General features: G+C 42.0%; 2 protein-coding genes across 7 annotated transcripts in view; both read right to left on the reverse strand.

The window, feature by feature from the left end:
• The window catches only part of depdc7a (DEP domain containing 7, paralog a), a 40,136-nt gene extending 26,027 nt beyond the window's left edge, over positions 1–14,109 (reverse strand). The window contains exons 1-5 of one of the 4 annotated variants that reach the window (XM_069902407.1): positions 13,983–14,109; positions 9,496–9,922; positions 5,301–5,434; positions 2,724–2,904; positions 972–1,189 (exon numbers count right to left, since the gene is read on the reverse strand). In XM_069902407.1, coding sequence (XP_069758508.1) covers positions 972–1,189; positions 2,724–2,904; positions 5,301–5,434; positions 9,496–9,922; positions 13,983–14,061 — 1,039 coding nt within the window. In that variant the 5' untranslated portion in view covers positions 14,062–14,109. Of the gene's footprint in view, positions 1–971; positions 1,190–2,723; positions 2,905–5,300; positions 5,435–9,495; positions 9,923–13,570; positions 13,752–13,982 lie in introns of those variants that run through there. The other 3 variants (XM_069902395.1, XM_069902402.1, XM_069902413.1) reach the window with 3 other exon arrangements.
• A 6,249-nt stretch (positions 14,110–20,358) lies between these two features.
• The window catches only part of LOC138745363 (uncharacterized), an 85,497-nt gene continuing 79,152 nt past the window's right edge, over positions 20,359–26,703 (reverse strand). For all 3 annotated transcript variants that reach the window (XM_069902340.1, XM_069902335.1, XM_069902346.1), the window contains 2 exons: positions 23,730–23,832; positions 20,359–21,158 (listed from right to left, as the gene is read on the reverse strand). In XM_069902340.1, the coding sequence (XP_069758441.1) occupies positions 21,153–21,158; positions 23,730–23,832 (109 nt within the window). In that variant the 3' untranslated portion in view covers positions 20,359–21,152. The remainder of the gene's footprint in view (positions 21,159–23,729; positions 23,833–26,703) is intronic.

A 26,703-nucleotide genomic window follows, 5' to 3' on the forward strand; every position in this document is an offset into this window, starting at 1 on the left:
TGACAGCCATGGGCAATCTGGAATTGGTTTCTGCAGAGGGGACCGTTGCCCCAGGGCCACCTTCTCCCTGTAAATTGATGACTGCACCAGCACTGCTGCCTGCTCTTGTACTTCAAAAGACTAGTTCCTGTTATGTTCCACCTGCAGCTTCTCAGGGAAAAGATCAGCAACCTTTAGCGTAGTGGTTCGCGCAACGCCAATGCAGCGTCATCAACCCAGGTTAGAATCCACCATTCTCTGCAAGGAGCTTGTATGTTCTCCCTGTGTCTGCGTGGGTTTCCTGCCACCTTTCAAAAAGTACAGGGGTTGCAGGTTAATTGAGATATCTGGGAGGCAAGGGCTTTTGGCCAAAAGGGCCTGTTACTGTGCTGTTTTGTCCAAATTTAAAAATGTTAAAGATTTAACCAACATCCATTGCAGTCCCGTCAATGTCCAGCACCATGTCCACTGCACTCACACCCTCTCTTCCTGTACAGGCCCCATTCCCCATTTATCCCATGCTATATTCAGTTTATATTTTCCGCACTAATGCTCCTTTCAATCTTTCTCCACCCCTCCCCCCTTAACCCCACTCCCCCCTCCCCAGAGCAACACCTCCTGGTACTCGCTTGCTATTCCACCAGACTCCACATTCCTTTTTAATTTCCACCGCTCCCACAGGACAGTCTCACACCAGCACCACCCCCAACAGAGAGTGACATCATTTGGAAGGGCCTGTTCCCTTTGCAGCATCCTGGTCACACTTGCATCTCCATCACATGCACTTTCATGTAACATCATTCCATGCTTGTCAATCACAATTCCTTCCACCCTCCACACCCTCCCACCACCCCCCACCCCCCTCCAGAGCATTGGGTGAACTACTGTAAAGCATGCAGTTTATGGCTTTCAATATTAAATGATTGGCAAGCACCTACATGGTTATGAATGGACTATTGACAAGGTATCAGTAATTACAGAATTATACGTACCAATCAGTTCTGCCACTCCTGTGTGAATGTCAAAGAGGTCATTGGTAAGAAGAGGCTCTTTGCTTTGACCATAATATTTAGTAATGGCATCAAAAAGCAGCATTTTGCACTGGTCCACGTCACAGGACGATTCCGGAATGTTCCGACTGATTTCAACCACAGTGATGTCCGGGAGATACTCCAGCAAAGCAATCGCAGCCGACAACCATTCGTCATCCCTGGAAGAAATAAAATGCAAAAGTATTTCTTAGAAAGTAGTTAGCTTCAGTGAATTTAAACTTGGGACCAGCAGGAACTTCACTCAAGGTTTATGTGACACTATTACAGCACCAGCTACTCCAGTGAGTATCTATCACTGTAAGGAGTTAGTACACTCTTCCCAAGGCCTGTGTGGGTTTCCTCTGGGTGCTCCAGTTTCCTCCCACCCTCCAAATACACCCTCAGGGTGTGTTTGGCTGATGCAGAAAACTTTCGTTTTCATTCACTATACTAAGTGAACGAATATTACAAAGCAACCCTGAGAGATCAATTAGCTGACATTTTTAATTTAAATATAAACATTTTTAAATTTAGACACACAGCAAAGTAGCAGGCCATTTCGACCAAATGAGTCCGTGCCACCCAATTAGCCCACACCCCCAGTACGTTTTGAAGAATGGGCAGAAACTGAAGCACCCGGGAAAACCCACACAGACACGGGGAGAACATAAACTCCTTACAGACAGCGTGGGTTGCCAATCACTGGGACTGTAACAGCACTGAGCTAACCATGCCGCCTATGTTAGAAGGAAAATTATGGTTAAATACTTTAATTTAATGGCAATGCAAAGAAGCTAAAACAAAATCTTTACAAAGATAAAGGGTATTGCTGAAAACTATAGACAGTTGTGAAAGGATTACCAACTCTCCAGTTTTGAACACCATCCTTTACCTCAAAAATCAGGCCATAAAGCATCATATAAACTCCTCCCACTACTACCTTGCTGCATGTCATTCATATCCCAGCTCTAGGTTCAAGTAGGTCCACTCTTGGGCAAGATTTGGTCATTGAGGTCAATTTACATCTAAAGCAGCAAGCCTTAACCAGTTTTTAAACTCAATTTTAACCATTTCCTTCTGGCCTTCTCTTTATAAAGATGCAAGTCCACATGTCTAGTGTTTTTCGAGAGCTACAACTTTATTTCTTGTGTAGTTCTGATAAAACTTGTTTTTCCCACACTTTCTTTAGCACTTACAAATTCTTAAACACGAGGCTCAAGCAAGATCAAAGCAGCCAAAAGTAGGTTAAATTCAAATGTTAAACTCTATTCAACCAGCAAAGAGGTGGTAAAATCCCTTGAATAGTGGCATATTGAACACTCCAGTCAGTAACTAATGGAAAAAAAATAGAAATTTCTGTTTCAAAGAGGCAGCACTAATTTTTTTCTGCACCGATGACTGTTTTGTGAAATTGCAGGACAAGGCAAAAAAATGTACACTTTTAATTACCCAGCAGGCAGGTTCTGTCATGGAGAGGGCAGCACTGGCATGAATTTTGTTGGACAATCCAAAATGCAGCAAGGTCAATGTCAATGAGAGTTTGTCACACACACAAGTACAACTGCACAGTTCTTCCTTGTTCAGTTCCGTCCAATGCCACCACTTGTCCTTGCAACTCCCAGACTAACTGGTTTTCACAAAATAGCACAGAGCTTTAAGGTTCTGCACCACCAGGAAATGGAACAATTACGGGCACATCTCACAAATACATACTGAGAATCGCCAAAAGCCTTCAGGATTTCTCGATCCAGCAAGCTGCTGGTCACAGCATCGCTGCTTGAAGTCTGAGATTTCAGCCAGTGCCCCTTTCTGTCCAGCAGCGAGTCCAAGATTGGAAGCTCAATCAGTTGCAGGAGACGTAACATTGTTTGTTCCTGCCATATCTCATTGACAACTGCAAGAAGGAAATTAAATAGATTATTGCGATCATTTCAAATGTTACTCAATCTCAAACATTGACAGTTTAAAACAGCCCCACCTTTTACTCAGACTGCATGATTTTTAGGCGTACAAGAGCTAAACTGTTTGTATTTAACAATGCTTCAATTTATTTTTTAAAAATAAAATAGTTCTATTGGCCCCAAAACAAAATACTTCACGAGAGAGAATAGCATGCTAGGAAGAAAATTGAACCATTTACAATGGTGGAGGATGTTCCCAAGCATTTAAACATGTAAAATACTCAACCCAAATGGTTGTTCATTTTATGTAATTTTGCTTATTCTCAGAGTGCAGTGGTTCAGGATAGTTGCTACATTCCAAATTCGAGGGCAACTAAAAATGGACAATTGTTATTTTCACCTCTGATTTTTTCTCCACTGAGGGTGGGCGAGATACAAACCAGAGGACATGGGTTAAGGGTGAAAGGGGAAACATTTAGGGGGAACTTCTTCACACAGAGAGTGGGAATGTGGGCTCGAAGAATTTGGAGAGGTATGGAGGGATATGGGCTGAGTGCACGTAAGTGGGACTAGGCAGAAAAATAGTTTGACAAACTAGAAGAGTCGAAGGAGCCTGTTTCTGTCCTAGAAAGTTCTATGGCTTCATAATCCGAACAGCTAAACTTGAAATTGGGAAGCTTCATCGTTTTTCAATTTTTAGGTTTAATTATTTACAGTAATTATTTTGCACATCTTCCCTTTACACAATGAATGAATATGGAAATGCTTTGCTTTTTAAAAAAAGTTGGCACAAATGAAGCTTAAAGTTAATTGCAATGATGTTGGAAGCAAAAATAAATTCCATAGAAAATATTTCAATCATCTCAAGCCAAATAATGTACAAAAGTGTGGGCATCCAGTGTACGTGGAATAAATAGTCAAAATGCTATTGGCCCAGGATAATTTGAAGCACTGTGATTGATGAGCTCATCAGGATAGTACGTGCAATGCAGGGGTGGAGTTTTTGTACACCCGCTACCCTTAAAATCCTCAGGAATACTGCCAAGGAAAGTCTGACAATTATATTGCATTGCATGTGAAGCCTCTTCCAGGCTGGGAGAAAAGTGGTTAACAAGGAGGTGGCTGAGGCAGGAACTATTGCAACATTTTTTTAAAAATTGGTTGGCTACACAGAAGGATAAATTTTGAGATACAAGCCAAACACAGGAAGGTGGGACGAGTGTGAGTGGGATATTTTGGTCAATATGGGAAAGCTGTGATAGAGGGCCTGTTTCCTCACTACACTTGTCCACTAGGTCACTGCAACTATTCAATATACCAATGATTAGACTTGCCTCAATATCTTCATGGCCCAACACTAGCTTAACCCTTGCCCTAGTTTACAATGAGCAACAACTTGCTAACAGTACCTCAGCTGTCAACAGCAAAGTATGTTGACCCAGCACAAGGAGCCAGGAAGAAATACACAGCTTACAAAAAGATTTTCACAATACCAAGTGGACAGTGCTGTTAGTGCCAATGACCTGGGTTTGAATCCTATTAGAGGTGTGAAAGTTCTCCCCGTGTCTTCCTGGGTTTTCTATGGGTGCTCTGGTTCCTCCAAAGTCAGAGGGGGTTAGTAGGTTAATTAATCACATGTGTATTTGGGCGATGCCGGGTCATGGGCTGGAAGGGCCTGTTATCATGCTGTTTCTCCAATTTAATTTTTCTTAAATTTAAGGTGATAATCATCCATTTCAATGAAGAGAAGCAGTCTGTTTAAGGACAGGCCAAATCAGAACAAGTAAAAACAGTCCAGGAGAATAGACCATATATAGCAAAGATAAAGGTACAGAACCAATGTTTTGTGATTGAATCTTTCATCCAGGTATAAAAAATGTAGACAGGTGCCTGAACAAAATGGTGGGGGGAGTTGCGCAGGAGGTAATAGGTAGATAAAGGAGGGAGGGCACAGAAGCAAACAGGGGGAGGGAGGGCGATGGCTCTGAATGGAGAGGGAAAGGGGTGGAGAGCTGGTGGATAGAAGACAGGGAAGAGAGGAAGAATAGGGAGTAGGCGAGCAGAAATGGGAGAAGTCAACATTAATGCCATCCAGTTGGAGAGGTCCCAGACAGAGCAAAAGTCAGTGAAGCGATCTCCCCGTTTGTGTCCAGTCTCTCTGATGTAGAGAAAACCATCTTTAACTTTGCTACATAAAGGACTCAGTTTGACCTACAGAGTTTCTCCAATATTGTTTTTATTTAACCACGGTGTCTGCAGACTTTCATGTTTTACTCATCAGAACAAGTGCAGTGTTCACCAAGGTGAAAAGCTGGTCTACACAGAAAGGTCAACTTATCACATTGTTAGTCTAAAACATCAGAGTTATTCAAAGCAGAGAGATACTGACCTGTTTGAGGCAGCCGTGAAGTTTCAATTCGAGAAGAACTTGCAGGTTTTAAACTCAAGTTATCAAGCAGTTCAGCTAACGAGCTGTCAGCAGGCCCAACATCTACTGATGTGGGAAAGTCAACCAGCTCCTGCCTACAAACAAGGTTTTAAATTTTTAATCTATCACTGTGCAATAACATTGATACAAGCCAACTGCACTGTTTAGTCTGATTCAAATTATTATTATTTTTTTTAAATCTTCTCAATACTTGAAATAAAATGGGCCCAGGAATTATGTACCAAGAGTTAAGGATCTGTTTGTTTTATTTGTTAATTTCCCAAATTAAAACAGAATTCTTGCCAATTTTATAAAAGAAACCAAACTATTGAAGGCAACAGCCCTTGGAGATCACATTACCCCCCCCACCACGTGCCAGTCCAATGTTAGGGTTAATGAGTGGGGAAAGAAACTGTACAACTTGCCCCAGCTCAGAGACTTTTTCCCACAGTAACACAGGGGAACCCTGATGCCAAATAAAGGGGGAGAAAGGAGTTTCCATCACAGCCAATGGGAGGGGTCCATGAGAGACACAGAATCCAGCCAGTCAACACAGAGTGGCTGCCCTTGAGGGTCATACCAGCACGCTACTGGAGCCTTGCATCTCATCGTGTCTGCATTGTTCATTCCAGCCTGTCCATCACCAGCCCTCACAGACAGTCATTGTACATTGCCACAAGGATTGGCTCAAATCTGGCTGAAGGGGTATAAGGTATTGGAACCGAGAGGGTGCCAAGGGCAGTGGAAGCTTCCTAACCATGTCTGAGGTTTGGATCTGAACCTGTGGTTCCCATGGTTTGGACTAGACTCTGTTTGGCTGTGGCAGCTCTGTAGGTGAATCCATAGACACTCCGCGACTCTGAGGAGACTCTCTTTCTGACAGTAAGAGGCTCTTCAAGCAATTTCTGCCGATGGCGAAATTGTCTGCCTTACAGCAGACATAATCAAATTCCATGCAATATTTCACTGTCTTTATTACATGACAATAAAGGAATCTTAATTTACTCCATAATGAGCCGCATGGTGAGAAGGTACATTTCTCCGCTGTAGGTGCAAGTTAGTGGATTGGAAGGATTTGTATGAGCTCCAGTGCAACTACGCACAACCCAAGCAAATAATTCTTTTAAATACAAAGTACCCAGAGGTTGGTTGCTTTGAACTTTTGGACGTCAGGACCAGGTGTACTTTAATGAGTCAGTGACCCATGGGTTAGTGCAGTGGTTCTCAACCTTTTCTTTCCATTCACATACCACTTTAAGTAATCCCTATGCCATGGGTGCTCTGTGATTAGTAAGGGATTGCTTAAGGTGGGATATAGGTGGAAAGAAAAAGGTTGAAAACCGCTGTTTTAATCATACCTAATTGACTCATTACGTGCACGGTTTCATAACTCCAAAGGAAATGAGCCAATGACAATTTTTCTCAAGCAAAATATTTCAGTAACAATTGGGTCTAGAGCAATGGTTCTCAATCTTTCCTTCCTACCCACATCCCACCTTAAGCACAGAGCATCAATGGCATAGGGATTATTTAAAGAGGTAAGTGAGTGAAAGGAAAGAAGTTGAGAACCCCTGGGTTCGTGCCAAGCTGAACACCAATGCAAATGGAACCATTCAAAACTGTACAGCTTCCCCAGTGTCAGTGAACAGAATACAAATCTTGGAAACCGATTACACAAGTGGGTAAACCCATAGGAGAGAACATTTTACAGAGGACAGTGTCTGGTATCGCACTCTGGATAGAAAGATAGCTCAGAAAACCAGCTGAACGGCAGGTAGAGGAACTGAACACTCATTTACTCAACACCTTAACAGAGACATCCTGTAAACCATCCACTCTGAACCTTTTCAAATATGCCGCCCCCCACCCCCCCAACACACACTGTGCTCAAGGTTTGTGGTCCCTTTCTCGGTGAAACAGTCACATTTTGGTTTCTTCTCTCCTACTCACTACATAAAAACCAAAATTGATTGATGATACACAAGGCCAAAATTAAAATGAGGCTTTTATTTAAATGTGCTGTGGCTCCCAGGGACCTGTAGGTCCCCAGCTGAGGATTGCTGCCGTAAAAGACACACAAAAGTCACAAAACAAAGTAGCCAACAGAATGTTATCCCTTAATTCAGGAGCATGAATCCAATGCAAGAGAGCAGGATAACTTTCAGATCAATTCTATCAGGGCAATGGATCCAACTGTGGTGTAAAGCTTCCAATGAATTGAGAATGCGGCAGAATAGTCCACTGACCAAAGGGAACTAACACTCCAAGGAAGGGTGGCCCCATATGGTGACTGGCCAAGAAAGCAAGATCGCATGGGCACCAAGGTGAGCTAAATAATTGGATATATTTGAAGGAGTCAGAGGTTAATAGGGGAGAGTTAGTTGGCAGATTAGAGCCATGTGATCTACGGTGTGCTGCAGTGATTGGTGCTATAATCCCTGCTGCTTGTCACATGTATTAATGTTTTGGATGAGAATACTGGTGGCATGATTTGTAAGTCTGTAGATTAGATAGCATGTGGGAATCTTAGTGAAAGGTATCTAACATGATATCTGGATATAGGACAAATAGGAGAATAGGCAACAGAATTGATGTTTTGGAAAGTTAACACAGGGCAGTAAATGACAGATTCCGAAGAGGTGTTGTAAAACCTGGGGGTGCAAGCATGTATTTCCCTGAAAGTGGTAAACAGAGTGGTGCATTGCTTGCTTTCAAGTTGGAACATCATTTTACAGCTGATGATCAGACACTTGAGCAACTGTACAATTCTGGTCACCAGACTGTAGGTAGAAGGAAAAGAAACAAAGGATTCACAAGGATGTTGCCAGGACTGGCCAGCTTGAGTTACTAGGAGAGACCAGGATACTGTCTGAGGATACTGTCTGAGGATACTGTCTGAGGATACTGTCTGAGGATACTGTCTGAGGATACTGTCTGAGGATACTGTCTGAGGATACTGTCTGAGGATACTGTCTGAGGATACTGTCTGAGGATACTGTCTGAGGATACTGTCTGAGGATACTGTCTGAGGATACTGTCTGAGGATACTGTCTGAGGATACTGTCTGAGGATACTGTCTGAGGATACTGTCTGAGGATACTGTCTGAGGATACTGTCTGAGGATACTGTCTGAGGATACTGTCTGAGGATACTGTCTGAGGATACTGTCTGAGGATACTGTCTGAGGATACTGTCTGAGGATACTGTCTGAGGATACTGTCTGAGGATACTGTCTGAGGATACTGTCTGAGGATACTGTCTGAGGATACTGTCTGAGGATACTGTCTGAGGATACTGTCTGAGGATACTGTCTGAGGATACTGTCTGAGGATACTGTCTGAGGATACTGTCTGAGGATACTGTCTGAGGATACTGTCTGAGGATACTGTCTGAGGATACTGTCTGAGGATACTGTCTGAGGATACTGTCTGAGGATACTGTCTGAGGATACTGTCTGAGGATACTGTCTGAGGATACTGTCTGAGGATACTGTCTGAGGATACTGTCTGAGGATACTGTCTGAGGATACTGTCTGAGGATACTGTCTGAGGATACTGTCTGAGGATACTGTCTGAGGATACTGTCTGAGGATACTGTCTGAGGATACTGTCTGAGGATACTGTCTGAGGATACTGTCTGAGGATACTGTCTGAGGATACTGTCTGAGGATACTGTCTGAGGATACTGTCTGAGGATACTGTCTGAGGATACTGTCTGAGGATACTGTCTGAGGATACTGTCTGAGGATACTGTCTTCTGGAGTCCAGGAAGCTGAGAACTGACCTCAGTTTTATAAAATTACAAGGAGCATAGTTCCCCCAACCTTCCCCCAATCCCCCCCACCCCCCAGGATATCCCCAGACCTGAAACAGGACACAGATTTAAGATGAGAGATAGAGGATTTAATGGGGATGTGTGTGGTGGGAGCTGCCAGAGGTGGATACAATTCCAATTTAAAAGACAATTGACAGGAAAGATTTAGATGGGCTTATTGCAGACAAATGGGACTAGCTCAGGAAAGCACCCTGGTCACCATGGACAAGATGGGTTGAAGGGACCATTCTGTCCAACACAATAAGATTTTACACACGTCGAATCAGTTTCCATAACAGCAAGTTGCTTCTAGCACAGAGACTCAAGTCTAACACAAGCTTACCTGCTACCCCATCCACTGAATCCAGAGGCTGGTTGTGTTCTGAGAGACAGGCTAGTGCTCACATTTTCTTTCACAGCATTGACCCACCTGTGCGTGGCAGTAAATCTATACAAACTGCAGCTACTATCCTCAAAAATAGATTCTTTCTTAACTTTGCCAAAGAGTTTTGTACCAACTCCTTCGAATACATTTTTGTCCATCAAAGCTTGGCATAGTCTCACCACTTTCGATCGAGTGATTTCAGCATCAAAGTACTTGTTCTGCAGAAGGTGGCTCAGAATGAGGTCCACAGCATCAGATCCAAGAAAGCAGTCATTGTGGCACCTCAGATTCTGTCTCCGCCGCTTGACCTCCACCTCTGACTGGAGGGAAATAATTATGTTGCACCAAATGCGCGTGGCTCTGAATGGATTAACAGGCGGCAAATCTGTAAAAGATGCAAAATTAGCAAAAGTCTTGAAGCACAACGCGGCTTCTCTCACAATGTCAGCACAAGCTCATTGGGTAGTCTCCATCCCTCAAAGCAGATGGTTGTGGAGTGAAGACCCCTTTTCAGATATTTATAGACAAAAACTTGCTGACATTCTACAGTGGCATCGTTGAAGGTATTCAACGATGAAGGTAGTATGGGAGCTACTCCACCCAAGACTGCAAGAAACCACGGAGTTGTGAACACACCTCACGTTATTAATGCAGACCCTCCCCTCCGACAACATCGCTCGCTAATCACCACATTAAAAGATTCATCCCACTTTGGCCACACTCTCTTCACCCCTCCCATTCACAAGTATGAGATCACACACCACCAGATTGCCACATGTGAATTTGTATTGTTACAACCTCAAGCGACATGGTACAATTCACCCAAAACTGGAAAATCAACTGATGGACACATTAATTCAGATATCCACCAAAGATCCAAATTTGTAAATCATGTTCTGTTCAATGTTCAATAAGATTGAAAGAGCGCAGAAAAGATTTACTAGAATGTAGCCAGGATTTAAAGAACTGAGATACAGGAAAAGGTTGAACAGTTTATGACATTATTCCATTGAGCGTAGAAGAATGAGGGGATTTTTGATAGAGGCATACAAAATTATGATGGATATAAATGCAAGCGGTTAGGTGAGATTAAAAACTAGAAGACTTGGGTTAATGGTGAAAGGGGAAAAGTTTAAAATGAATATTAGGGGGAACTTAATCAGGCTCCAATAGCTCAGTGGTCTTGTAAACTGGGGGTCATGAAATCGTTCCTCGCTGGGGCCTTATTTCTGTGATGGGGCGCTGGACAAAGTGACAACTCGGTCTTCCTTACAGAAGACAAAGTTAAAGAATTTCATGTATGTTACATTCTAAGTGTAGTATTTACCTTTAATTTCTACATGCAGAGAGTGGTGGGTGTGGAACAAGCTGCCAGTTGAATTGATAAATGCAGGCTCAATTTTGATGCAAGAAACATTTGGACAGGGTCATGATGTGAGGGGTATAGAAGGATATGGTTCTGGTGCAAGTCAGTGGGATGATGCAGAAAGCTAGCATGGTGCAAACTAGAAGGGCTGAATGACTGTTTGTGATGTGGAGTTCTTTGGTTTTCATTCCATTTATTTACATGCAAAATAAATAGCAGCCAATCAAACATGATTAAAAAAAACTACAGTAACTAATAGCTGCTGTGAGGAAAATCTTAAAGATTTGACTTTCCTTGCTCATTACATCCTAGCCATAGCAATACATTTTGAAATGCAGTCATTATAGTAAAAGACACAACCAACAGCCAATGTTATCAGCTAGATCCCACAAACAGCAAGGACACAAGAATTGTAAAACTATCAAGGACTATACAGAGATTGGCCAAGAGATTGGGGTTAACCCTTGTTCATCTTTCTAAACACATTTGGCTCATACCCTCCAAGAAATTAGCTTGATTAGAAAAAGACAAAGTCATCAGGTCACATTGAGATGATCCAGAGGGATCAAAATTCAAATATAACATACATCAATGTTACCATAATCATAAGGATGGTTCTATATTAATGGGTTATTTCACCAATACCATTGACCATAGACAAACCCTACAGTCCAACTGAAAGAAATGAAGAAAACTATTAATGATCCATGAAATACCAGGGATTTCGATTCTTTAAAAAACAGCTAGATGATTTTTCAGGTTCCAGTAACAGTACACAGTACGTCACAAAACAAACAGTACAGATTAAATATAACATAACATTCTGGGAGAGTTGAATGTCAAACTATGACAATGTGCAAGTTCACATTTCTAACAGTAACTGAACGAATGGTTTCAATCGAGTCAATTAGCAGAATTAAGGTGGAGGTTGTAGACCATTTGAGGAGAGAGACAAGAAATAGGAGGCTAACTTCTATCTTTTAAGTCAGTGCCATCATAAAAAAAAAACCATGGGTGATTATCCAAGTGAAGGAAAATGGCATACATCCACTACTTGTGACTTGATTGAATTGTTTAATTGTTAGGAGTAGCAAAATCCTTCTTTTTAGAGGTAATCCAATGCATAAAGCACACACACACACATTTCTATATTTATACACTGAATGCTGGAAAATGGGATGAGGATAGATGGGTACCTAATAGCCCCAGTGGACTGAAGGGTCCATTCCCATGTTGAAGGGTTGATTAGAGTTGTTGTGAGACCCTCTCTGCAGTAGCAGGTATGATTTTCACCCCTTTGCCCAGAGAAAGATGAACTTACTGTTCGAGGGAACTGCAATAAAGGTTGTTCAAAGTGGATGCAGGGATGTCAGGCCTGTTATGCAAATAGGATGGATATCTATTCATGTCACTCAGAAGAACAAGAATTGATCTTGTTGACACATACCAAGTTCATGAGGGATCAGCTGGGGAGTACATTGGAGGATGCATGTCCAGGTGATGGACCCTAGAACTGGGTATCATAATCTCAATGCTATTAAGGCAAAAGCAAGGAGATAGAAGAACTGCACAGGCCCTTCGGCCCACAACAATATGCTGAACTACACAAATCTCCACAATAATATTTCTTCATTGTGAGCATGACACACCTGACAAATTCTCCACCCTAACAGAGGCAAGTCAAGTGAATGTTCAGTCGTTTGACCCCAGGGCAAAACATTCGAGAACTAGAGACCACAAGTTTAAGGGGAGAGGGGCAAAGGGGCAACTTTTTTGGCATGGAGTGTAGCCCATATCTGGCATGTTGCTGGAGGAAGATAGCAAAGTGGGTATGATCACAACAGTCAAAGACATTTGGGCAGGTGGTTAGAAGGGTTTAGATTAGGACATGGATGAAACCAGATGCACTTTGAAGAGCAGAGTTGGGCTGATTCCTGCTGCATGACAAACATGAGTCTGCAGACGTAGCGACGGAAGTAAACGTTGCAAAGCACCGATCAATAGGGGACAAAAGGACATGGGGAATAGTGAAGGTGAAACGCAATCGATGATAATTGAACAGATTCCATAGACCAAAACCGCCCGTTTTTAAATGATAATCCAAACTTGAAACTGCAGCCAAGCTTCTTAAAAAAGAAAGAGGAAGCACTGTGGAAACAGACGTTTCCAGTGAGCCATCCTCCTAACCCTGAACCTTGGGGTGGCAGACCTGAACAGATCCCCTTCATTTCACTTCCCCCTGATACAGCCTCGATCACAAATGCATCTTGGCACATTTAAAGCAAAGAGACTTAAACCTCACAGCTGAAGCACTAAGCAGAGCCACGGAGTCAGGATCAAGCTGAGGCGGAGGGCAAGGCAGGCTCCCCAGGGTAGGACAGACCTTGCTCGCCTCCTCCATCCGCGGGACGCGCAGCTCCCTCGTGAAACTCGCCGCGCTTTCCTGCCCCCGCCCCTCCGAGGTGTGGAGGCGCCGGTCTGTACCAGAGGTTAGACGTCCACATACACCATCATTCTGACGGTGGGTTGGGCAGGGGGGTCCCACGCTGGGAATGGTGTCCCCTCTCTCTCCGGGGAAGAGGCGTCGTGCGAGGGAGAGGCGACCACCACCCTTCTTCCCTCCCTCCCCCGAGCCCCAGTTCCACCCTGCAGCCTTCTCCACCGTACCTGACTGAGCCATTGCCGCCAACAGGACATCGTTCACCGGCCGCGATGACGGGCGGGGGTGAGGGGGTGGGGGGCGTCGGCCCGCGGGACGCGAGCGCGTATCGGTGCCGGGAGCGAGTCCGCGCCTCGGAGACCGAGGGCGTGGACAGACACGCGCCGGAGGCAGAAATGCACGCCTGCAGGATTGGCGCGGGCACGCGGAGGTGGTGTAGGAGCGCGCGTAGAGGGGAGGGACAGGGGTAAACTGCACAAGAAGAAGGCTGGCTGCATTTAAACATTGACCCTGAAAGAAAGCGGCCACTTCTATGTAAAACTCCCCGCACCGGCGGCACGGGAACGCGGTAACAAACAGTGAGGAGAAGGCAACTTTGTATCCAGGCGAAGAGCCACTTTGTAGCGGCGCAGTGTGTACCTGCTCTGGCGGCAGGGCTCATCGCCGCGAGGCTCAGGTTCAAGCCCAGGACGCGGGCTCGCTCGCGCACCGTGCTCATCTCCCACTGGACCCTGGAGCGGATAATGGCAATGCCCGCTCCCACTCGATCCCTGCCATTTGAATGGGCGGCCCCACGTGGCCAATGGCGTTGCACGAAGCGAATGAGCGGTTCAGCGCGGCCACGTGAGAGGTTGTAGGTCGAGCATCGTCGGAATGAGGAGGAGAGTGGTCCCCGTTAATGGTGAGCACGCAGTGAGGCAGGCATACACCACGGTAACAGGCCCTTCTGGTCCTTATACCCCAATTGACCTACAACCTCTGTATATCCCATATTCATCTAACACCTTTTGTCTGATATGTACCCCGCCCTTCCTTCTAATTCAGACGCCTACTTGCTTCTTACTCGAAACGACAGGTATACATCTTTATCTCCGATGGACGCTGCGAGACCTGCTGAGTTCCTCCAGCATTTCTGTTTTTATTACAATTATAGCTTTTGCAGACTTTCGTGTTTCATCTCAGCCGGTAAACCTTGGCTTCCAAGAGTTTCATTGGACTCCGGGTAATTGAAGGAGCCATTCAACTTGTCTCAGGTCAGTGGCAGGTCCAGACTCTCCTGCTCCCTGAGCCTTCCTGTCATACAGACCAGCATAAAAGGATCTACTGATCCGCAGTATGTTATGGAGCCATCCTCTTCTTTAAGCACTCCCTGTATGAAGCAGCGTGAGTAGGTCTCATCCTGCTCCACACAGCAGACTCTGGATCAGATGACGATCAGGAGTCTGAGGTGCAGAGCGAGGTTTGCTCAGTTGGAGTGGAGCGCTAGTACATCAGGTTCTGTTTGGATGCATCACAGCTTGATGCAGGAACTGCTCTGCCATAAGGAACTGCAGAAAGTACAGTCTAATCAAAGTTTTATATGCCCTTAGTAAGCAAAATAGAGATGGAAAATACTGCGGTACAAAGGGACCTTTGTATCCTTGTACACCAGTCACAAAGGAAGCACAAGTGCATTAAACACTTAGGATGACAAATGGTAAGATGGTTTTTATTGCAATAGATGAGCATAGGAATAAAGATGACAAGACCTGGGGTATTGTGTAGTTATGATCCCCTTACTCAAGCATAAAGGGAGTGAACCTGAAAACAGGCCCTTTGGGTCTGTGTCATACTATTATCCTGCCTAGTCCCACTGACCCGCACCCAGTCCACATCCATCCATACCTCTCCCATCCATGTCCCTGTCCAAATTCTTCTTAAATGGTACAATTGAACCTGCATTCACTTCAGCTGCCAGCTCATTCCACACCCCCATCATTCTGTGTGAAGTTTCCCCCCCAAACTTTTCCCCTTTCATCCATAACCCATCCCCTCTGGTTTGGATCTCATCTCAGTGGAAAAAAAAAACTACTTGCATTTAGTTTATCTACCCCCCTCATAATTTTGTATACAAATCTCCCCTCATTCTTCTATGCTCCAGGGAATAAAGTCCTAACCTGTTTAACCTTTCCCTGACAAGATCCTGGTAAATCTTCTCTGCACTCTTTCAAACTTATTGATATCTTTCTTGTAGTTAGTTGACCAAAACTGCACACAATACTCCAAATTTGGCCTCAGCAGTGTCTTAAACAACTTTACCATAACATCTCAACTCCGAAACTCAATACTTTGATTTATGAAGGCCAATATGCTAAAACTCCTTTACAATCCTACCTGTCATGCCACTTTCAAGGAGTTATTAATCTGTGTTCTCAGATCCCACTTCTACCCACTCCTCAGTGCCCTACTATTCACTATGAATGTTCTACCATGGTTTATCCTTCCAATGTGCAAAAGGTCACACCTATATGCATTAAATTCCATGCCTTTTTCAGCCCATTTATTTAGCTGGCCCAGATCCTTTGCAAGATTTGAAAGCCTTCTTCGCCGTCTACGCCTCCAATCTTTGTGTTATCTGCAAACTTGATGATCCAATGTACATTATCATCCAGATCATCGACATCGATGACAAACAACAATAGTTCTAGCACTGATCCCCGAGGCAGGTCACAGGCCTCCAGTCTGAGAAGCAATCATTCACTAAGACTCTCTGGCTTCTCCTGTACAGCCAATGTCAAATCCAGTTTACTACCTCACCATGAATAATGAGTATCTGAACCTTTCTGACTAATCTTCCATATCATAGGCCTTACTAAAGTCAATGTCAACAACATCCACAACCTTTTCTTCATCAACTTTCCTGGTAACCTCCACAAAAAAAAACCACTATTAAACATGACCTACCATACACAAAGCCATTTGGCTATCCCTAATATCCAAATAACTGTGTATCTGATCTCTTAGGACAACTTCCAATAATTTACCTCCTACTTATGTCAGGCTCACCAGCCTATAATTTCCTGGGTGACTTTTGGAGCCTTTTTTAAAGCAGAACATGGGCTACCCTACAATCTCTAGTACCACACCCATGGCAAAGGACATTTTAAATATTCTACCAGGCTTCTCCTTCAATTTCTACACTAGTCTCCCTCAAGGTTCAGAGGAATATCTTGTCAGGCCCAGGAGATATATGCTTTAAGACAGCAAGCACCAACTCCATTATGCATTGGTTCTGACCTCACTGCTTGTTTTCCTTAGGCTCTGTGACAGTTTCCTGAGTGAATACTCTTACAAAAAACCCATTTAAGATCTCCCCTGTCTCTTTTGGCTCCATACAAAGCCTACCTCTGATCTCCAAGGGGACAAATGTTGTCCCTTACTTTCTTTTTGCTCTTAATGGACCTGGAGAAACCCTTAGGATTTTCCATCACATTGTCTGCCAAAGCAACCTCATATCTGCCTTTTGCCCTGAGTTTTTTCTTGCATTTTTTATACTCAAGTACCTCATTTATTCCTTGTAGCCTATACCTGCTATACATCGCTTCTTTAACCAGCATCCCTCAAAAATAAGGGTTCCCTAGGCCTGTTAATTTTGCCTTTAACCCTGACAGGAACATACAAACTCTATACTGAATTACACTGCAGTAGTTTGATTGAAAAAATTGAGTCAACTGCATCTACTCACTTGAGTTTAACAAGAGAAGGGGTCTCACTGAAACACATTATGGCAAGGCCAAATTAACTGGTGGGGGAAATCTTTTCTTCTGATGGGTGGAGTATCTAGAACAAGCGTGGGTGACAATCTCAGGCTCTGGCCAGGAGAAATTTCTTCAACTAGAAGGTGGTGACGTGTGGAATTTGAAACTGCACACTTCACCGAATACATTTAAAAGAGGAAATACTTTACCCACACAAACAGCATCGAGGGTTTGGACAGAGAACAGGACTATGGTATTGCTGGTGACTCACTGATTACAGTGAATGGCAGAACAGGTGCAAAGGGCAGTCTCTTGCTGCTGCCTTTGACGACTGTGTGTACGTGTTTTGTTCTGACAGTCTATTGCCTATGTTTTGTTCTTTGCCATTAGGAAGTGTATCTAGTTTTATTTTTATCTAATTTATTCTTAACAGCTAGAATCCAAGAATATCCATCTGAGCAATCACTATGCATTAAATGAACACAAGGAATAAAATAATTGAAACATTTTAAACTGGGAAGAAACTTGTTTTTAAACCACAAGGTTACAAGTTCCATCTTACTTCAGCTCTTATAAAATGTACTGAGTAATTTTTCTCTCAATTAGCATCAGAAATATTGATTAGTTGGTCACTTATCAATGTTGGTTGGGAGACTTGAGTGCACACCATTTTCCTCCATAAATCTATGCATTTCACAGTGATTAATCATTCGAGAAATTTTTCCTGACATTTCTGGGAACTGATCAATCGTTGTGAAATTTAAAATGCATTTGTATGTAGGTTTTAGAAGTGAATCTTCAGCTGAGTTTCTACTCCACCCCTATTGAATTGCACTGATTAATAATTTCAGTTGTTTCATCCAGAGGATGTTTAGTAATTTTTTTATAAAACAATTTCAATTTTCACAATTTCCACTTATATGGAGATGGTGTCTTTTTCACAAATTGGGATTGGTGCATTCAATTTATTTGTAATCCTCTTTTCCTCGCATCCATTTTCAATCAGACGTTGCTGCAGTTTCGTTCATAAATTCTCTATAGGTCGTAGAAAATGTTTAAAGGAATGATTTTCCATTATAAACAGTTTAGGACAAATTTACACACTTCCATTGTGGCTCATTTAGGGATGATGGTAAATAGTTGTGCAACTGACAAGTTTCTGTCTGCTTCCTCAGAACAGAATTTTAAAAAATCCCATTCCATTATGTAAACATATTCAAGTAGCCCTGATATCCTGCAGTTAATACATGTCTCTTAGTCGAGCCATCCATTTGGCTATGACGCCCCCCCCCCCCCCACCAAAGAAATCAGCCCAGCCATTGTCAACCTTTTTCTTGGCTGTGGCCCCCTTTAGGACTCTGCTTTGAGCAAAGTTTATGGGCCCCCTTCCCTGTGAAGCCGTCAAGTTTTGGTTTCTTCTGTACTTCTCTCCAACTGACTACATGAAAGACAAAAATAATTGTTAAGAGGTAAAATAGAAAACAAGACTTTTACTTAAAAATGCTGTGGTCCCCAGAGCCTCTGTTGAGAATAGCTGCAGTTGTCAAAATTAAAATTATTTTTCCTGTTGTCTTTTTCTTATTAGTGACACAGAAGCACAACTGGAAACCATCCAGTTCAAAAGTCTGCAAAACTCTGATGCCTTGAAAAGTATGTGAACATTGATTTATAACATAGAAATTAAAAAAAACTGCAGATTCTGTAAATCTGAAATAAAAACACCTCTTTTGATGAAGGATCTTTAACCTGGAACCCAACTCTTTCCACAAATGCAGTAGAGTTGGTGAGCATTTCCAGCTTTTTGGTTTTAATATAAAATACAAACTGTTTGGTCTATTTGCTCTACGTCTTTATGCACACTATTCCCCTTCTATAACTCTGTCTTCAAGAATCACTTTATCCAAAATTAGTGTGGTAAAGTAAAAGAAATCTGGCAAGCAGATTATCTGGTCAATGGTTCTTGGTGCTAGTGGAAACTTGCTGTGAACAAATTGGCTGCCGCATTTTCACCATTCTAAAATAATTTTGGTGGCACCTTGCTATGGTGAAAAGCACAATACCAAATGCAATTCTTTAATTCGATACATCCACTGACCACACATCTTCCTCATACCATAACCCATTGACAAACAAACGGCTGGAAACATGGGTCAGGCAAAAAATGTCAAGCAAGAAAACAAGTTAGTGTATCAGGTCAATGACTTTTCGTCAGATATGTGAAGGAACGATTCATCTGGATTCATTGCCCGGTCTCTATTGGCCTCATCCCCATAGATATTTCCTTTTTCTCCTGTAACTTAAAACTTATTTGATTTCAAACAATTCCAGTAAAGGCCACCAGCCTGTCCAGAGATGCTGCCTCACCTGCTGATCATTTCCAGCATTTTATTTCAACTTTGCAGCATCTGCAACTTCCTTCAGGTTCCCCCCCCCCACCCACCCCCCCAAAATGTTTTTAGTGCAGCACAAAGAAGGAGTTTTCTTCACATTTTATAATCACTCTTCTCATACAGTGCACTAGTGAGATTTCACCTGGAGGTCCATGTCATCAATCCCATGATATTCACAAAAACACCATACAAATTAGTAAAGTGACAAGTTGGGTTGACTAAAACCTACTTGCATGTTTTACCAAGGACATGTCCTTATCCAAAATTTGTAGAGGTTCCAAACAGCCTCAACAAACGAGTTGTCAATATTGTACAGTGTCTGAATGAATATGATGAGTATATCGACAGTTGATCTCTACGCATGGAAGAGCAAACACTGTACATACTCGTGTAATAGTAGAGTTTTATGAACCAATTTTTCAGGTCAAATGGGGGGTGGTGGTTGACTTTTACACCGGGCATACTTTTGACCATGGTTAATACCTGCATCATCCAAGGCGTCGGGAGCTCGGATGGCTGAGACCAGTGCTGAGTCTGCATTCAGGGCATCGGGAGTTCTGATAGGTGAGTGGCCGGGGCGAGGGTTCATGGTTGAGGCACCGGGAACTCAGATGGGCCCAAAAATAGGGGGAGGGTGGGTGGACTTTTATATGGGTCGTACAGAAAATGTGATTTTTAGGCTGGGGGGGTTATTACATGAGTATATGTGGTAATTAGAAAGGGGCCAGTGTCCTCATATATAATATTGACTTTATGCGCACCCAGATTTGTCTCTCTCTCGTCCTGAGACACTTTGGGTCCACAAAAAATCTCCATACCTGTATTTTATGTAGTCTCCTTAGTGAAATAAATCACCATGTAATTTCTGTCAGAAAAGGATGAAAGGTATTTGTTTAAAATCCGTGTTGTACACAAATAGATTTATTCCTGAGAAGAGCCATTGAAACACAGTGCAGCTGGTACAGATAGGCAGCAGTAATCTACACCGTTTTCAAAACATCTGGTTTTGACATTAGCTGTGTGTCCTCCTCAGATTTTCAAACATTTAATACATAAATAACAAAATAGAATTCATATACCTCTACCATCCATTAATAGTCCTAGCTAATCAAATTAAGAAAGGCCACCTTTTCAAAAGGTCTTTACCAAAAAAAGCATTCCAAATGCAGTTTCACAGACAAGATAATAAAGTACAGTGAATGCAATACTAATTGTAAACCTTTCCCGAATCCATATGCTAAAGTAAACACAAGAAAAATTCACAGTTTAGCAGCTGCTTGCCAAAGCCAAGGTGTTCAAACACACTGTATCTTCACTGTTTTCCCAAATGGAAACCACACTGCAAACGGTGTACGTAATTTATAAATTATGAGTTTGAGTTATGTCTTTTATGATATTCTGAAGTTTGCAAGCAAGGTTACGCAACCTCTATATACAATTTACAGTCACTTTAAGGCAGTTTACAAAACAGTTTTGGGTCAAAATAAAAGTGTAATAAACTTAATTTTATTTCAAATTCTTATTATTGAAAATTCTATATTCACACTATATATAAACCTGAGTTTAAGCTCACACTACAGAAATGGTCCCTGGCTACAATTCACAGTTTTGAGCTGTAATACTACTATAGTATATTCAGTGCTTTCCTGTGCCACATCCATTTGCGATGCTGAGATATTTGTTCAGGGCTGAAAAATGAGAAAGAGAAAGTACATCAAACAGAGGCCATTTAAATAGCTTGTAACTGATTATTTTGCTGGGGGAAAAAAAATCTCCCCAATTTTCATAGAAATCTACATTCCAGTTTCATAATTCTTCTGAATTATGTTATTTACGCAATTATGTGTTATTTATTGTGCATGTTTTCTAGTGTCAGGATAAATGTCTGTATTATCTATCATATATTCAATCCATCTTTTGTTCCTTAAACTATTTCTCAATAAGAGCTGCAAGTTCTGGGCCACATTTTTAAACTATCAAGGCCTCCAGTTTAACAGCTCCATGGTACCCATCTTGTGGCTCTCACTTCTCTCTCCACTTGCCACCTACTAAATCTGGAGTTGGCTCATCATCACAACTTTTTACTACAGTTGTTGCTTCTGTATACAGGTAATCAATAGAAACCACCCCAACCTGTTTTGGGCAACAGGGCATTGCAAAGGTTGAGACCTGGAAGCCATCTCTCAGATCAAGAAACTCCTTTAATTCTGGTGAAACCAATTACTTGCTGCAACCTGTGAACAGCCAAATGTTCGATACATTTTTTTTTCCTCTCAGTTTAAAAACAAAAGCCATTCATGTCTATTGAATATTTCAGACAACCATTTAATAGAGTTAATTTTTATGTCCCATGAGACTATGCCCCTTTCTCTTCCAGATTCTATGTGTCTAAGTGTTTTTATATGATATTCTTGCACCCCCCCACCCCCGTAACATAGATATCCCTGTATCATGCACCCAAAAGAAATTTGTTAAAGTGGTACTGGCAGTGGCAAGAAAGTGTATCATAGTTGCTTGGAAATCAGACTCTCATTTAGGAATAAATAGTTTGAATATAGAAATACAAAAAATGCATTCCATTAGAAAAAAATTACATATAATCTGAGGAAAAAATGCATTTCTGCAAATATGGAGCCCAGAAATGTAAAAGGTGGGTACTATTGTTTCATTCTATTTCTTCCAGTCACTGGAACCTGCGATAACCTCCACAAGACGAGAAAAGGTATTACAGTTTGATAAAATCCTTGGTGTCTGTCCCCCATCCTAGTACAATCCATTAGCTTTCTTAGTTATTTTTTTCCTTCTTTTTCTTTCTTTATTATGTTGCTATATAATTTGAGACTATCTAAGGATTGTTTTATTATTATTACTGTTTTTAGGGGATTGGGGGATTATTAAGGGGAGGGAGTACAATAATTTCTTGTAGTCAGAAATAATTTGTTTAAATATGCAAAGGTACAAAGCTGTATACATACTGCATGTATGGAAATTTTAAAATAAAGTATTTAAATAAAGTTAAGACTCTAGCCTACGCTGTCTGATTAAAGTTCTTTGTAATATAAAATAGCCAAATCAGGGGAAATGATTAACCTATCAGCGCTCAACGCAGAAGCAGAATTTTTGCTTAAGTAATGCATGCAGAAGTTGCAAATTAATAGGACTTTGTACCTATGTTATGTTCTGTAAACATTTGTTTATTCACATGTATTAAATGTGAAATGAACACACTTTTTATGTCTTCAATATTTACAAGACGTCCTGATGGGCTTTACAATTAATTTTGAAAATTCATACTCATGGTAAAATATGTACATCCCCAATGTGGGCAAATAAAAATGAACAGTTAAGTTGCCTTGGTGGCACAAACTGAGAAGTAAATGTTGGTCAAGAACCTTGGAGTCATCCCATTCTTCGGCCACTCTACAGCATCTTTCACCTCTACCCAGAAGCAGGCAGAATCTTAGTCTAGTGTACCATCATTTGGCAATGTAGTCACTCCTCATGGTACTGAAGTGGTCTGGTTAAATCGGATGTTAGGTCCACCCATAATCTGACTGACAAAGTTCCGAGTCACTCTGCTCCAGAATTAGGGTCAGGAATCAAAGAGAATCGTACACCAGCAGGGATTCAAATAACTAATGGAATTGTGAGAAACATTTATCTCTCCCTCCCTTTCTCTGCAGTTTAAAACGGTTCTCTTTCCCAGTAAAACACACAGAATGATGGAAGAACAGCCAGTTTCTCAGCATCTAAAGGAGGCAAAGATATATTACTGAAATTTCAGGCTTGAGCCCTTCAAGATTTAAGGAAAGAAGTTATCAGAATAAAGTCTGAAGACTGGCATGGGGCGGGGTCCAGACCAACAAAAGGTGTTAAATGAATATCATGAGGAGAGGTGAGAATTGATTTTGGCTCTGTGAAAGGAGAGAGGGAAAAGGGATGAGAGAGACAGACAGAGCTAAGGGAAAGGTGACAGGGGAAGAAGGGGTGGTGGGGGTTTACAGAACCCAGAGAGTCAATGGTAATGCCATCCGGTTGGAGGGTGCCCAGACGTTAAGTATCTTTGGCCTGAAATGCTAATAGTTTCTCAAATATTTCCTGACCTGCTGAGTTTACAGCATCTTCTGGGATTTATTTTGGATTTCAAGCATCTGCAACCCTTCTGTTTTCATTTACAAGCATCAACCCAATGTCTGAACTACATACAAATTCTCAATGCTTCTGACAAGGTTTGTGTGGTAGAAAAATCTGAAACTTGCCTGGTTCATACAGAGAGGGGGTACTGTTTTATCTTGAGGCTGTGTCATTACATCAGGGTCCCTTCTCTCCATCTGTTTCAACACTGGATATTCAGGCAGAAGGCTGAAACAAAATATCTCGTTTTAATTTTTCATCTTTACAAACACGAAAAAAAAAGCAGACTATGTAGATCATAAAGTGTACATCTTGAACAATACTTCTAGTTGTATTTGCAAAAAGATAACATCAATTATGGGTCATTATAATTATTGATTAGGTGTCCAAATACCCAGCACCTTTATGGATCCTCAGACAAAAACTTCCATGCAACAATTTCAACACTTCTATATGTAATTGGCCATGTCTGCATACAATTTCAAACAATGTACAATCAATTGTTCTATGAATTTTAACAAGGTTCCATCAAAATTATTCCACCATTGAAAATGGTTTTGAACTGCTTCATAAAACATAGTACTGGCCCACAGTTGCGTCGATCCATCTATATTCCAAACAAAAAATACGAAGCCCTCCCCACCTCATAACCCTCTATTTTTCTTTCATCATGGGCCGAGAGTCTCTTAAATGCCTGTTGTTCCACCCTCCACCACCATCCCTAGCAATGCATTTCAGGCACCCAAAACTAAGTTTAAAAAAAAACTCACTCAATGTCTCCCCTAAACTTTTGTCCCTTTGTACAGATATCCTCTCATGTTTGGTACTTCCACCCTGGGAAAAAGTTGCTGACTGTCTACTTTATCTGTGCCCTATTTTCAGTTCCCTCCTCTATCTACACACTAATGCATTTTAAAACAAACCCATATAATACACCATACATTACACCAGGCTGCAAGAGAATAGTCCATGCATTACTGAATTACCAATCTAGAGACCCGAGCAAATTATCAGACTGTTGCAGTCAGAGTGATTTAAATTTAATAAATTAGGAATTAAAAATATATAAACAGTATAATCTTGTCTCAAAAATCTGGTTCACTTTTATCCATTTTGTGCAATAACGATTCCAGAGTCTCAATAATGAGGGAAATTCAGAACTGCCTTAAGTCACTCAGTTCAAAGGCAACTAAGAGTGGACAATAAATACAAGTACAAATTAAAAATTCAAAGCAATTCTATTATAATTTGTGCAATTTTATAGAAAAAAATTCCATCTATTTCTCAACACCAATAATGCAATAGATGTCAATGATCAGAAAATTCAACACAGCAGTTTGATGTTCAATAAGGAACAAACAAGGATAAACAAAGGTACTATTAGCATCTGAATACTTTTTAAAGGCACAATACTCCTGTCCTTGTAAAATACATCTCCTGAGTTACAGCCACAGAACACATTTATATAGAGGCCAAATGGGGAAAAGTTGCATCAGGCACAAAACACAGTCAGCCGCATACTATCTAAATTGGATTTACTACTGTCTACTGTCTCTTCTGTCTAAACTGGAAGACAACACAATTGTACTGAATTCAGAAAACACAATCTACTCTCAACTTGAACTGGTTAAAATTACTCAAGGCTTTATTAAAATTAGCTCAAAGTAATGAAAATCAAAGTGTCTTTTGTCCAGAAACAGCAGCAAATGAATCAATGATTCTCAATTTTCTCTCAACTCCACAACAGTAACTTTACTAGTCCAGTTCTGGAATAGTTTTACAGCACGGCAATAGGCCTTCTGCCACATGTTCGCCTTGTTCTACCTTGCGTTTGCCATCCAAACTGCCTCGGCAAACTAGGCCCATTTGCCCGCACTTGGCCCACATCCTTCTAAACCTGTGTAAATGTCTTTTAATCATTCTAATTGTACCTGTCGCTACCACTTCCTCTGGCAGTTGATTTTACACATACCCACCTGTGTATAAAAAGTTGATCCTTGGATCCCTTTCAAATGTTTCCACTTCACCTCAAATCTGCCAATTAATAAATCCAACTTTTTCCCTTTCTTTTTACATTACTGGGAAGCTGGCCCATTCTGGAGAGTATTGTGCACTGAATTCTCAGATTTGAAGTTACATAATACTGGAATGGAATTCATAGTTAACATCCTGGTACATTAGCACACTAACTGTGCTATGTAGAACAGCACCACAATGGATTGCAGATGGTGGAACCCTGAGCAAAAAAAAATCAAACTGCTGGAGGAACTCAGCAGGTCAGGCAGCATCTGTGAAGGCAAGGCAATGGCTGACATTTTGGGTTAAGACTCTGCATCAGGGCTGAGAGAATGGGGAGAGGTAGCGGGTATAGAGGTGAATGGGTGGGATTAGGCGGGAACTGGTAGGCAATAGGTGGAACCAGGCAAGGAGGGGTATGATGGGCAGATCCAAACCAACTCTGGCACTTCTCCCCAATTTTCTTCTCCACTACATCAATAACTACATTGGTACTGCCTCCTGAATTCATGCAGCCTTCAAATTTACTTTGGCAATTTCTGACCACACTTCCTCTCACCCTGTTGTACAAATGTCATCCCTCTCTCTGATCTTCTGTGTCTTCTCTGGTTCACCCATCCCTCCCTGCCCCCTGGCATATTTCCCTGCAAACTATAGGTGCACAGCTGTTCTGACACCACCTCCCTCACCACCATCCATGCATTTGAAGAGCCCTTGAAGGTTAGGCAGAGGTTCACACAAACATCCTCCAACTTTGTCTACTGCATTCAATACCCTGTTACACCAGCAAGGACCAGCACTCCCACCTTGAGCTCCTGGTGGCATGCTATCTTAACTTTCCTTCCCACTCCTCTTCTCTGCCCTCTACACTGATAGGAGTTGGCCAAAGGCAACATAAAAGAACAGCATTTCATACCCACTTGGGTAGTCTACAAATGCCATGAACCAATTTCAGGTAAATCATCCATGTTCATTTCTCTCTCTTTATCCACCCAATCAACCCACACACCTTCTGTTAGTTTTTCCCTTTCCCACCTGCTTCCACCTGTCCATCACCCATACATTGGTCTCACTGCGCTTCCT

The sequence above is a fragment of the Narcine bancroftii genome, chromosome 1 (assembly GCF_036971445.1).
Source record: "Narcine bancroftii isolate sNarBan1 chromosome 1, sNarBan1.hap1, whole genome shotgun sequence".
In the NCBI taxonomy this organism is placed as follows: Eukaryota; Metazoa; Chordata; class Chondrichthyes; order Torpediniformes; family Narcinidae; genus Narcine; species Narcine bancroftii.